The sequence below is a fragment of the Arabidopsis lyrata genome, assembly GCF_000004255.2.
Source record: "Arabidopsis lyrata subsp. lyrata unplaced genomic scaffold ARALYscaffold_1, whole genome shotgun sequence".
Lineage (NCBI taxonomy): Eukaryota > Viridiplantae > Streptophyta > Magnoliopsida > Brassicales > Brassicaceae > Arabidopsis > Arabidopsis lyrata.
The window spans coordinates 7899906-7911631 of NW_003302555.1; the positions used below are offsets into that span (position 1 = coordinate 7899906).

Here is an 11726-nt window from a genome sequence, read left to right on the forward strand (position 1 = left end):
TCATCACACCCCTAATCCCTGATCTAAGATGATTAGCTTCCAGGCTATCTTTCCCATACAGCTTGTCAAAACAAAGACTTGCAAATTGCATTTTGTTCCTCGGATCAAAAACACTTGCAATAATCACAAGCGGATTCATGTTGATAAGACCATCCCAATACTTCTCAAATTTAGCCCTCATCGCCATAGCTTCTGTCTTCAATAGTGTATCACTGTTGGTGCTTAGATTGATCAAATTTCTCTCAATGGTCACAATCTCATTGTAGCAAATAGAGGATGTCACTGATTTAGATGCTGAAAAGGATAGAGTGCAATTGAAAAAGATTTTCAGAAACTTACATAACCTTTGCACTTCTTCCCAGCTAGCAAAAGTCGGAGGACCAATTCGTTTGCCAGCATCCTCATCATCATCACCAGCAGCCTCTCCATTTTCCTCATCCTTTTCCATGAAATACTCATTATACAATTTATCCTCAGCCAACATCTTATCAAATGCACCCCTAAACTTGATTGCGGCTGTGAGCATAAGATAGGTGGAATTCCACCTAGTGACAACATCGAGGCACAAGCTTCCTCTACTTGCATTTCCTGTCTCAACCCTTGATTTAAAAGACTTGAGTCTGTCACCCGATGACCTCACATACTTGATAGCATTTCTGATAGCCATTATACTATGATTAGCCTTTGCTAACCCATCTCTAACTATCAAATTTAGAATATGAGCACAGCAACGCATGTGAAGGTACTCACCACCTTTTACTAACGCATAAGGATCTCGCATAATCAAATCCTCTGTGAACAACCGTAAAGCTTTCTCATTTGCTTTTGCATTATCTACAGTGACTGTGAAGACCTTCTTGATGCCCCATTCATCTAGGCAGCCAATCAAATGTGATGCAATGGTATCTCCCTTGTGATCAAGGACAGGCTTGAAGAGGGAGGTGGACCATCTTCTTCTCTATCAATCTCTTGACCAAGATTGTCATCATTGTTGTTTTCTGATTCCGACTCCATCTGCCAATTAAAAGAACAAACAATCAGACAAGAGATTACATAATCAAATGAATAACAACACATAAAAACAAAATGCTCAAAGCCAACTCATATCTATAGTAACGTTCATGATTAAATATGTGAAGGTATAGTCAGAGAGACAAGAGATGTGTCAAACGCCACCGCCACCGCCACCGTCGGAGGAAGAAGGAGGGTGAAAGTGGAAGTGGGAATCGATGAGATACAGAAGAAGAAGAGAGAGAGAGAGTACCAGTGTAAGAGATAATGGCGAAACGAGAGATTAAAAGAGAGAGAACTTACAAAACAACTACAATCGAACACTGGTGATGAAGATCGAAGTCGAAGAACACACGGAGTAACGGATGATGAAGATCGAAGCTCAATATCTCGAGTTTCGCCGCCTGAGAGAGAGAGACTGCGATTAGGTTAGGGTTTATTTTTTTAACAACTAATGCCTGATATAACGCTTATATACTTAGGGATAATTTTCGGGTAACCGTCGGTTATGTCTATTCCGAACCGAACCGAATGCATAACCGAACTAATTTTATAATCATTCCGATCGGTGCAAGTTTACAAATATGAACCGAACCGATTTATCCAAATTCCGGTTCCGTTCGGTTCGGACAAATCGGTTCGGTTCAATATCCCAGGCCTAGTGATTCTGATGAGAAACAATTAGCGGGAAATACGCTTCTGCACGATTTTACCTGACAAAAAACAAAACTAATCAATCTTTAAGAAATAAAAATAAGTTAGGAGAAGTGAAGAAGGAGAGTTTGTCATGTCTTTGTCAGTAACCTTCGTGCTTCCATGTTCCAAAGCCGCCTCTTCGAGCTTGTAAATCACACGTGTGGTTTATTGTTTGTTTTCTTTTCAAATTTAAGTTTAATTTTCAGATATTTTTTTTTTTTTGTGTGTGTGTGTTAGAAACACATGACAGGGGATATGATGTAACAATTTTTATTTAAACCAAAAAAAAAAATCTGCATGTAGTGTATTCTGTCGTGTGTCAATTAATTCTTATAGTTGTACAATTTTAATTCTGGCCCAAACATGATTGATGACTTGTTAATGACACATTTTACTATATTCCATTGTAATTATCTATTCGTTATAAATGTAATAGATAAATAGACAAAATTACATGTCAACAGCTAATAGATACTGTTTTGCACACAGATTAAGAAAACATTAAATTTTTTGTTTTTTCTAAACAAAAACATCATTAACTATATACCTACACATAATCTGCCCAATAGTAAAACAATCTGCAGAATACTAATAGTCATAAAACATAAAAAATCATTAAATTTTGCATTAAAAACCTAAAACGACACTCTTTGTGAAACAAAAATAAAACCTTAAAACGACACTCTTCATAAAACATGAAACGGAGAGAATACTATATAATTTTATTACAAAATTACATGTCAACATTTTTTTGTCCTTGAGCATTCTAGAACGAAGAGAAAGAATCAACCAGGACCGAGTCCCTTTACTTACCAATCTCTCTCTTCATTACACGCCAACGAAGACTTAGCTGTCTTTTTATCCACATGTGCATTGTATTGACCTAGTCTCCGTCACAGCTCCCATTATCTCCACGTGGCACTCAATGATGTCTCATTCTCGACTTCATACATCACAGCCCCGTGACCAAACGATTTCCCCAACTGAGATTTTTTTTACACTGCACAATTTCAGACAGATCTGTGTACCTTTTTTTTTTTTTTTTAATTACCACTAGACGTGTCCACTGCGTGTACTGTACCGAGTAACAAAAAGAGAAAATAAGAGGAATGAGAACACACAACAAATCAAATTATAGCTTTATTTTGTCACATTTTTAAAGCTTTATTAATGAAAATTAAAAAGAAAAAGAAATGATCTAATACTATTGAATGTTTCTAAAGCAGATACATTAAAATACGCGGTCAAAATTCTCGCTTTATAAACACATCTCTTCTTCTTCTAGCTTTCATCAATCATCATCACTCTCTCTTAATCCAACAAAAAAAAAAGCCTTTTATTTTCCAAGTCTGAGAATTTTCTACAGAAACACAAATCTGGTTTCCTCGAGAAAATAGTTTCGATATTGCATCTGTTCTGAGGATGCCAGCTACGGATTTTCAAGGATCATTTGGAAGGTCGTTGCTAAGTTTACGGCGAGACCAAGTTGACTCAACAACACTCGTCGCCGGAAGTAGTAGCCTCCACGAGCCAAGCAACATGGAGGTTGAGCTAGATTCGTTTCAAAGACAGGTCGCCGAGAAATTCATCGATCTCAACGCCTCTTCATACGACCTTCTCTCTCTCGAATGGATCGGCAAGCTTCTTGATTCTTTCCTCTGTTGTCAAGAAGAGTTTCGAGCTATTGTATTCAACCACCGATCTCAGATCTCAAAGTCTCCGATGGACCGATTGATTTCAGATTACTTCGAACGGAGCATCAAAGCTCTCGATGTCTGTAACGCAATCCGCGACGGAATCGAACAGATCCGTCAATGGGAGAAACTTGCCGACATCGTTATCTCTGCTTTAGATAGTCACCGTCCGATCGGAGAAGGACAGCTCCGGCGAGCTAAGAAAGCTCTGATTGATTTAGCAATCGGAATGCTCGACGAGAAAGATCATCCTTCTGGAACCAATCTAGCTCATCGGAACCGTTCATTTGGAAGAGTCAAAGACAGTCACCACCGTTCGATTGGACATTTCAGATCTCTTTCTTGGAGTGTTTCAAGATCATGGTCAGCTTCTAAGCAATTACAAGCTTTGGCTAATAACTTAGCAACGCCTAGACCAAACGACGTCGTTGCGAGCAATGGTTTAGCTGTACCGGTTTACACGATGACTTCGGTTTTGCTTTTTGTGATGTGGGTTTTGGTAGCTGCGATTCCTTGTCAAGACCGTGGATTGCAAGTTAACTTCTTTGTCCCTAGGCATTTCCAATGGGCAGCTCCGGTTATGTCGTTGCACGATAAGATTGTTGAGGAATCTAAGAGACGAGATAGGAAGAATTGTTGTGGTTTGCTTAAGGAGATTGATATGATTGAGAAGAGTTCGAGGTTGATGAATGAATTGATCGATTCGATTCATTTCCCGTTGAATGATCAGAAGGAGATTGAGGTGAAACAGAGAGTTGATGAGCTTGTTCAGGTTCGTGAAGCTTTGAAAAATGGTTTGGATCCGTTTGAGAGGAAAGTTAGAGAAGTTTTCCATCGGATTGTGAGAAGCCGAACCGAGAGTCTTGATTCTCTTTGATCTTGAACATGTTTGTCCGAATATGATCATGTTTGGATTTTTTTTTGTTTTCTTCTTCTTCTTCTCTATTTATCCTTTTTGATCACTTGTAAAAAAGAAACTCAAAGAGTGTAGAAGTGTCATCTTCTTAACTCTTTGTGATGCTTATAGTGATTATGTTCTTTGCGAAGCTACTTGCTTAGTTTGTTGATAGATTGAAGTTAAATTTTTCGATGAGCAGTAACAAATACTTCATTGAATATGAAAGATTACATTCAAGAAACAAAAGAATCTTTATTGAGAGAAGAGATTCAACTATCGGGTATGTTTTACACAATTCAAATGGGACATACAAAAATCTACAACACAATAAACTTCAGTTTCTCATCTAATCTTCAAAATCTTCTGTTTTCTTGAGTCCAGCTTCATGTTGGTAACGTCCTACTTCATTTCTTGCAAGTGATTCTTCCTGCAAATAGAGCTTCAAATGTATCCGAATCAATTCTATGATTAACGATTAGAACAGGACAAACATTAAAGGTATATAATAATAACCAGTTGTAGACAATTTTACTAAACAGTTAATCAAGGTTTGCCTCAGAAATAAGTGATACTCATCACTGAAAATCTGATAATACGTGCAATTGTTAAGGCACATCATTGGCAGAACCAACAACCCAATTTTTTTTTTTAATCACTAATGAGTATTAAAACAAAACAAAACAACAAACAAAATTGTTATCAAAAAAAAAAAAAAAAAAAAACAACAACCAAATAAAAACTGAACAACACTAGATCAAAGTTGATAATATTTAAAATAGACATGTGCATCAGAGAGATTCCCATCTAGACATTAGTCATCATTCTCATCTCCTAACTAGGAGACTCTGATGTCCCTGTCTTTTCATCATCACTTGCGTTAATCAGACAACCAAATCAAAGCAGAAACTAGAAGAGCTACGAAAACCAAATCATTAATAAGCTCAGAGAGTCCAGAGTAAAACAAGAGAAATCAGATGTGTAAAGAGAAGGAAAAAAAATGCCTCAGAGTTGATTTTTTTTCCTAGAGAGTAGAGACGCATCTCTCAAAGTATATTTAACACCATCACAGGCATCAAAATCACACAAAACCAAAAATTCAGATAAACAATAACATCCAAGAAACTTGCAAAAGATCGAATCTCAAACCATAAACATTGGTCAATTCTAGGGTTGATCGAGAAAGTGTTAAATAGACGAATTGCAGGAATAGAGGCGGAGCTAATTAGGGCAGAGACAAGTCAAAGGTATTAATGGGCTTTCTACTTTGGCCCAACTAATAAACATGTTAAATCAATTAAGCCAAAACCGGTTTGGTTTTGTCAGTTTGGATCGTTTTTTAAAGCAATTGATTAAGCAAAACCGGTTTGGTTAACCTTGTCTCTCTCTCTAACACACAGCACACAATTCCGTTGGTCGACGTCTTAAGTTTCCCAGCGAAATCAAAGGTTGTCCCTTCGTCTGCTTCTGTGAGCTTTCTCTCTGTTCCACCATTAATCTTTCCCCTTTTTCTCTTATTCAAACTTTTTCTTCTTCTTCGGGACAAATTTTTTTGGTGCCTTTTTCTTTCTTTCTTCCTTCCTCCATGATCTTTCTCTTCTTTGTGACTTCGCCTCCTCTGTGCTCATTTTCATGAATTCTTCTCTTGTTTCGACGCAAAGACCCATATTTTTCTCTGTTTCTGCTGCGAAAGACCCTTTTTAAAAAAAAATCTTCCGTTACAGTGAATTTTGTTGTCTAGAGAGAGACTCTGTGTCCGAATTTAGACGTCCCCCATCTTCAAAGATTGAATTTTTTCTGCTCTTCTTCTTCTTCTTCTTCTTCTTCATCTTTTATAACCAATCCCTTGCTATAAGTAATTCATCAGGTGATTGAAGTGAGTATTCGAAGAACAAAATGTTAATCCTTTGAAATTTCGATTCTTTCTTTATGGGGATTTTGATGGTGTTTTGTTTTTTTGTACAGGATGGGTAGGGTTAAGTTGAAGATTAAAAGACTTGAGAGCACAAGCAACAGGCAAGTTACATACACGAAGAGAAAAACTGGGATATTGAAGAAAGCCAAAGAGTTATCGATTTTGTGTGATATTGATATTGTCCTTCTTATGTTTTCTCCTACCGGAAGGGCTACTGCTTTCCATGGAGAACACAGGTATAAATTATCAAAAATCCTTCTCAAGTTTTGTTGCTCCTTTTATCACCTTTAGTTTTCTGTTCAATGCATCATATCTCCATTTTTGGATGCATTGTATAATCTTCTCATTGCTCTTCTGTCCCAAAAAGAAGAAAAAGTCTTATTGGTTTTAGCTGGAATGGTGAGAGTATTGAGAAGATCACAGATTAGGAGTATTTTGAAAGTTGGTTTAGTTGGGAGCTTGGGAGAGATTAGGGACCCTAAAACAAACCCTAGTTTTCTTATAGTTTCTTTCAGTTATCAATTCTCAGATATTCTTCTTCGTTGTTTTCCTATACTTAAGTACTAAAGAGTGATTTGGCTTCCTGAATCTTTCAGAGGGATGATAGATTGAGGTTCTGTATCCAAGTTTCTGGCAATATACTGATTTGAGTCTTAACTTGGCTTTTGTGTAGTTGCATTGAAGAGGTTATTTCCAAGTTTGCGCAATTAACTCCACAAGAAAGGACAAAAAGGTATGGTAAGCATTATGTTACAGTTTGGATTACTTTTGTATCCAAGTTTCTGGCAATATACTGATTTGATGTAATTTTGTGTTATGAAACTAAATTGAAGTCTCTTTATTTTAATATTACAGGAAACTGGAGAGCCTTGAAGTAAAGACATAAAAACTCAATGAGTTTCTTCCTTTCTATATCATCAACGTTTTGTTTTGTTTGAAACTCAAATTTGTACTGATTTGTTTTGCTCAATTGCAGGCATTGAAGAAAACTTTTAAAAAACTGGATCATGATGTAAATATACATGACTTTTTAGGAGCAAGGTACTTGCCATGAGTTCTTTCAATTAATAACCATATTTTGTCATTGTAAGCCTCTCACATATCAGAGATGTTGTCTTCTTTATCCTGCAGGAATCAAACTATTGAGGTATGGATCAACAATCTTCGGTTCTTGAACTTCCTTAGATACTTTTTTTTTTTTATATAACTTCCTTAGATACTTTTTAATCTCTTTGAGTCAAATTTCTAAAGTCTGTGTTAACATGACCACATGGCAGGGTCTAAGTAACCAAGTAGCGATTTACCAAGCTCAGCTAATGGAGTGTCATAGGAGGTTGAGGTGTGAAAATTTATAGTGTCTTGAGTTATAAAGTTTTTTGCTTCTTGAAATATAGTTTCAATCATATTTGAGTCTTTTTCTTCTGGTGGCTGTTTTCAGTTGTTGGACGAACATCGATAGAATAGAAAACACTGAGCACCTCAATTTATTGGAAGAATCATTGAGGAAATCTATTGAAAGAATCCAGATTCACAAGGTGCCTTATCATATTTTTCCTTTTACTCGGTCATATAGACCTAAGATTGAGGATTCATTTCAGTTTCCTGAACCCATACGAAATTTGTTTACGAAGATGTTCCATTCATTTTTCAGGAACATTACAGAAAGAACCAACTTTTGCCAATAGAATGTGCAACAACACAGGTTATAACCATTTTGTCTCCTTCCCTCTCTCTTTCTATCCTCAGGACATATTATTAACCAGACCAAAGTCTTTAACTGCAGTTTCACAGCGGGATACAGTTGCCTATGGCGATGGGAGGTAACAGTAGTATGCAAGAAGCTCACTCGATGTCCTGGCTTCCTGATAATGATAACCAGCAAACAATTTTACCTGGTGATTCCAGTTTTCTTCCTCATAGGTAAGAGTCTAAGTCACAATTTTAAAAACCGTTTCATTATAAAAATGATTACTCAAGTCATGCTCTACTGTTTTCAAACAGAGAGATGGATGGTTCGATTCCCGTTTACTCAAGCTGCTTCTTTGAGTCTACAAAACCAGAAGATCAGATATGCAGCAACCCGGGACAACAGTTTGAACACTTAGAACAACAAGGAAACGGTTGTTTAGGTTTACAACAGCTTAAAGAGGAATATTCATATCCTACACAATTTGGTACTACTTTGAGAATGGAAGACGATCAAGAGAAAAAGATAAAATCTGAAATGGAATTGAACAACTTGCAACAACAACAACAACAACAACAACAAGATCCTTCAATGTATGATCCCATGGCTAATAATAATGGTGGCTGCTTTCAGATTCCTCATGATCAGTCCATGTTTGTCAATGATCATCATCATCATCATCATCACCATCATCAAAATTGGGTTCCAGATTCAATGTTTGGTCAGACTTCTTACAACCAGGTTTGTGTTTACACCTCCATTGGAACTATGTAGCTAGATGATCCACTAAACTGAATATGTCTCTGTATCTTTGGTGATTGCAGCAACCGAACTAACTCAAGACATGGCTCATGTATGTATGATGACTGGACTTATGCCTGACCAAGGACTAGTATGAGCCATTGCCTACAATGTCCAAGATAAATATATATATGTAGAGAGAGAGAGAGAGAGAGAGAGAGAGAGAGAGAGAGAGAGAGAGAGAGAGAGAGAGAGAGAGAGAGAGAGAGTGTGTACATGTTTTTGTATGTGTGAGCTTGTGTCATATACTCAGGGGAGTTTTAGGCATTTTGTGTATAAGAGATGTTGTCTAGGAACCATATATTATGTTTTACAAGAATGATAAATATAATTACCAATTTATTAATGTTTTTATAGATGTTGGCCAAGTGTTTGAGACCAATATATTGTTTCTTTCTTCCTCTTCTTAATAGTAGCTTTTCAAAACTCTTTTGTCACAAAACAAAAGGATTGAATTTTAAGATAAAAAAGAAACTCATAATGATCACTCTATCAAATCTAACTATATGCAACTCATGCAATTATCATGAACAATTCCACGAACAACTCCACGACGTGCAACTCTCCCTGCAGCACTATGATCTCCTACCTAACGCTTCTTACTTATGTCATACCAACGATGGACAGTCTTACTTACTACAGTCGACACTAAGACGGATGGCTCTGCCTGCAACATTATGGGACTTCTGATTAGTACTGACTTTGTTGCCAAACTAGTTAATTAAAAAAAAAAATTATATTAACCGACCCAAAAGGGCGTTACTAACTCATTTGACCCATCCTTTGGGTTGTTCACACAAAAAAATCTCAAAAGAGCGTTACGAACGAGGTTACATTGGCAAATACATGGATACAAAACGGAAAAAGAATATGTTTATTCAAAATTTAAGAAAAAAAAAAAGAATTTATAGAAAACAATCCAAAATGCGTTACTAGCTCATTTGACCCAAAATTTAGAATAATTGACCCTAAATCCGGAAAGTCGGCCATTTCATACACAATCTAAATAGCAGTGTTCAATTCATACATGACAGTTTACTCTGTGCCAATACATACCTGATCTTTTAAAAATTTTAAATTTTATACCCAAACTTATCAATTCGTGCGAAATCACACATCTCTTGTCTCTACTGCTGACGTGGATGCCACGTAATTGATGACGTTGATGACGTCGTTGATGACGTTGATGATGTGGTTGATGACAGTGATTTGAATATTTTTAGAAGAAGAATTGTGAATTTTGAGTTTATAAACTCGGTTTAAATATTAGTTTCGGTTGAAATATTAGTTATAAGTTTCGAAAAGAAGATTTTAAATTCTTACATCAAATATATAATTTTTTCACAGTTCCGTCAGATGATAGTGATGGAATAAAAAATGAGAAGAGAAAAAAAATTAATTTTTATTTTTGTTTAAAATGATGATGATGTGGCAACAATGTCATGAAGAACGTGGCAAACACGTCATAAACGGCGTGGCATCCACGTCAACAGTAGAGACAAGAGATGTGTGATTTCGCACAATTTGATAAGTTTGGATATGAAATTTAAATTTTTTAATCGATTGGGTATGTATTGGCACAGAGTAAATTGTCATGTATGAATTGAACACTGTTGTTTAGCTTGGGTATGAAATAGCCGACTTTCCCCCTAAATCCAATCTACAGGTACTGATTTTGTTGCTAAACTAGTTCATTTTTCTTAAATTTAATTAACTATATTAATCAACCTAAAAAAGCGTTACGAACCAGGTTTGACCCGATCTTTTAATTTAAAGTTATTGACAAAAAAGCCCAAAAGAGCGTTACGAACGAGGTTACAACCGCAAATACATGGATACAATACTGAAAAAGAATATGTTTATCCAAAATTTAAGAGAAAAAAGGAATTTATAGGAAACAATCCAAAATGCGTTACTAGCTCATTTGACCCAAAATTTAGAATAATTGACCCTAAATCCAATCTACAGTCTGATACTGATTTTGTTGCTAAACTAGTTCATTTTTCTTAAATTTAATTAATTATATTAATCAACCTAAAAAAGCGTTACGAACAAGGTTTGACCCGATCTTTTAATTTAAAGTTGTTGACAAAAAAAAGCCCAAAAGAGCGTTACGAACGAGGTTACATCGAAAAATACATTGGGTACGTACAAAACGGAAAATGACTCCGGCGACAACACCAAACTAGTTCATTGATCTCCACATGGCAACTTGAAACGACACAATGGACAATCGTGATTAGTCTCACACCACGTTAGGACACACTCATCGTCAAATTCATGTCCGCAAGGCAAAGTCACAACTCTTCTTCCATCATTAAACTCTTCCAAACAAATTGTGCACCTTTCACCCGTAGAACTAGTGGTCGTCTTGTATATTTTCCTGGCTAAAGACTTGACCACGAGCTTGCTTGCGGGTCTCATCAAACTGATATTAGTGGTCTCCTCCAACGAAACTCGGACAGCTTCATCAATCTGATCCTGTTCTTCAATCGAAACCTCTTCTTCAATCTCATCCTCTTCTTCAATCGGATCAGCGTCAGGGAAAAGAAGCAAGGACACTAGGAAATCATCCCCCGGATAATAGTTACCGCTTGAGGGATAAGTTACTCCAGAAACATAGAGAATTAGCTCAAATAACGCAGATTGGATATCGTCTTCGTTAATTAGCTCTGAATCCACCAAGAAATCATTAAACGCTACTTTGTTGTGACACAGATTGTGTTGTTCAACGCGGAATTCTTCGACAAAACATGAACTCGTAAATGTCAAATCGTAACCGTCGATCTTTGCATTGATTGTGATTGTGCCGGCGTTTTCTGGTTGATGATTGCGTATGATATTGTGGTACAAATCTATTATCATGATTGATTGAAGAAAGAAGACGATGATGAAATAATAAAATAAGAAATCAAAATGTTGATGGAATTCGTGTGCGGGTTATGTTGTTGCCACAACGTTATTTATAGAGGATTGAGGATTCTGCATGCATTTTATTTACTGGCGGGATTTGGGAACATATTTATT

The 11726-nt window shown here is 36.4% G+C and overlaps 3 protein-coding genes across 5 annotated transcripts; 2 read left to right on the forward strand and 1 right to left on the reverse strand.

Annotated features, from left to right (window-relative positions):
• The first annotated feature begins 2928 nt into the window (after positions 1 to 2928).
• On the forward strand, positions 2929 to 4489 carry LOC9326361. Its single transcript, XM_021011732.1, has one exon. The coding sequence runs from the start codon at positions 3130 to 3132 to the stop codon at positions 4276 to 4278; it is 1149 nt and encodes a 382-aa protein (XP_020867391.1). The 5' UTR covers positions 2929 to 3129; the 3' UTR covers positions 4279 to 4489.
• A 1148-nt stretch (positions 4490 to 5637) lies between these two features.
• LOC9326362 (agamous-like MADS-box protein AGL65) lies at positions 5638 to 8855 on the forward strand. 3 transcript variants are annotated; one of them, XM_021011731.1, is made up of 12 exons: positions 5645 to 6172; positions 6262 to 6447; positions 6885 to 6944; positions 7067 to 7085; positions 7188 to 7252; positions 7343 to 7358; positions 7489 to 7550; positions 7650 to 7746; positions 7863 to 7913; positions 7995 to 8131; positions 8213 to 8639; positions 8723 to 8855. In XM_021011731.1, exons 2-12 carry the CDS (start codon positions 6263 to 6265, stop codon positions 8732 to 8734), a joined length of 1131 nt encoding a protein of 376 aa, XP_020867390.1. In that variant the 5' UTR covers positions 5645 to 6172; position 6262; the 3' UTR covers positions 8735 to 8855. The 3 variants fall into 3 exon arrangements, with proteins under 3 accessions (XP_020867389.1, XP_002890300.1, XP_020867390.1); XM_021011730.1 differs by having other exon boundaries at positions 5638 to 6163; positions 8213 to 8855; XM_002890254.2 differs by having other exon boundaries at positions 5639 to 6172; positions 8213 to 8855.
• Positions 8856 to 10740: 1885 nt separating this feature from the next.
• Positions 10741 to 11726, reverse strand: LOC9326363 (RING finger protein 44). Its single transcript, XM_021013923.1, has one exon. The coding sequence runs from the start codon at positions 11562 to 11564 to the stop codon at positions 10890 to 10892; it is 675 nt and encodes a 224-aa protein (XP_020869582.1). The 5' UTR covers positions 11565 to 11726; the 3' UTR covers positions 10741 to 10889.

Bases quoted from the DNA above. Each gene is read 5' to 3' on its own strand.
- LOC9326361 (XM_021011732.1), top strand. From the start codon at position 3,130: ATGCCAGCTACGGATTTTCAAGGATCATTTGGAAGGTCGTTGCTAAGT.
- LOC9326362 (XM_021011730.1), top strand. From the start codon at position 6,263: ATGGGTAGGGTTAAGTTGAAGATTAAAAGACTTGAGAGCACAAGCAAC. The intron at 7,747-7,862 runs GTGCCTTATCAT...TTCATTTTTCAG, and splicing joins AAAGAATCCAGATTCACAAG to GAACATTACAGAAAGAACCA. The intron at 7,914-7,994 runs GTTATAACCATT...CTTTAACTGCAG, and splicing joins TAGAATGTGCAACAACACAG to TTTCACAGCGGGATACAGTT.
- LOC9326363 (XM_021013923.1), bottom strand. From the start codon at position 11,564: ATGATAATAGATTTGTACCACAATATCATACGCAATCATCAACCAGAA.